Source organism: Teleopsis dalmanni, unplaced genomic scaffold (assembly GCF_002237135.1).
Source record: "Teleopsis dalmanni isolate 2A unplaced genomic scaffold, ASM223713v2 unscaffolded_contig_3001, whole genome shotgun sequence".
NCBI lineage: Eukaryota > Metazoa > Arthropoda > Insecta > Diptera > Diopsidae > Teleopsis > Teleopsis dalmanni.
Window position 1 is genome coordinate 5094 of NW_024034383.1, and position 748 is coordinate 5841.

At 38.8% G+C, this 748-nt stretch overlaps 1 protein-coding gene across 1 annotated transcript; it reads left to right on the forward strand.

The window, feature by feature from the left end:
• LOC119664938 (poly-beta-1,6-N-acetyl-D-glucosamine synthase-like) lies at positions 1–519 on the forward strand. Its single transcript, XM_038074281.1, has one exon. It carries the CDS (start codon positions 1–3, stop codon positions 517–519), a length of 519 nt encoding a protein of 172 aa, XP_037930209.1.
• The last annotated feature ends 229 nt before the right edge of the window (positions 520–748 follow it).

Consider the following 748-nt stretch of genomic DNA (forward strand, 5'->3'; position numbering starts at 1 on the left):
ATGGTGATTGACGACAACAGTAATGATGAAACCGTCAAAATTGCCACAATGGCGGGCGTTAGAGTATACACGAAAAACGAAAATAAGGGGAAGGCTGATAGTCTTAATTATGCAATCAAATTAATTGATGAATTAGCTGATCCAAATAAGATTGCTTATTTGCTCTCAATTGATGCTGATACGATTCTGCAAGCTAATGGTGTGCAACGATTATTAGACTATTTTTACGGGCATAATTATGGCGGCGTGACAGCTAATATGGATGTTGCCAATCGCGAAAATGCGTTAGCAAAGTCTCAAGTTGTCGAATTTAGTTCCATAGTTGGTATCATCAAACGTGCTCAGGTCGCTATGACGGGCACAATGTACGCTTATTCCGGCGCAACGACATTGTATGCAATGGCTGCTTTAAAAGAGGTTGGTGGTTTCAGAGAAGATCGCGCGACGGAAGACATTAGTATAGCATTTGATCACTCTTTGAATGGCTATGATGCTGGTTTTTTTTGCTCCGATGTTTAAAATTCTATAATGAATGTGCCAACAACGTTAAAAGATTTATACCGCCAGCGAAAGCGTTGGGCAAAAGGCGGCATTGAGGTGCTATTCACTAACCTATTGACATCATTTAAGCGTCCTAAAATTATTATGATGTTATTTGATCAATTTTTAACGATTGCTTGGTCGTTTTCATGGTTGATTATGTCAATTTATTTAGCCTATCGATTAGTTACAGAATTTTTGAGCGGTG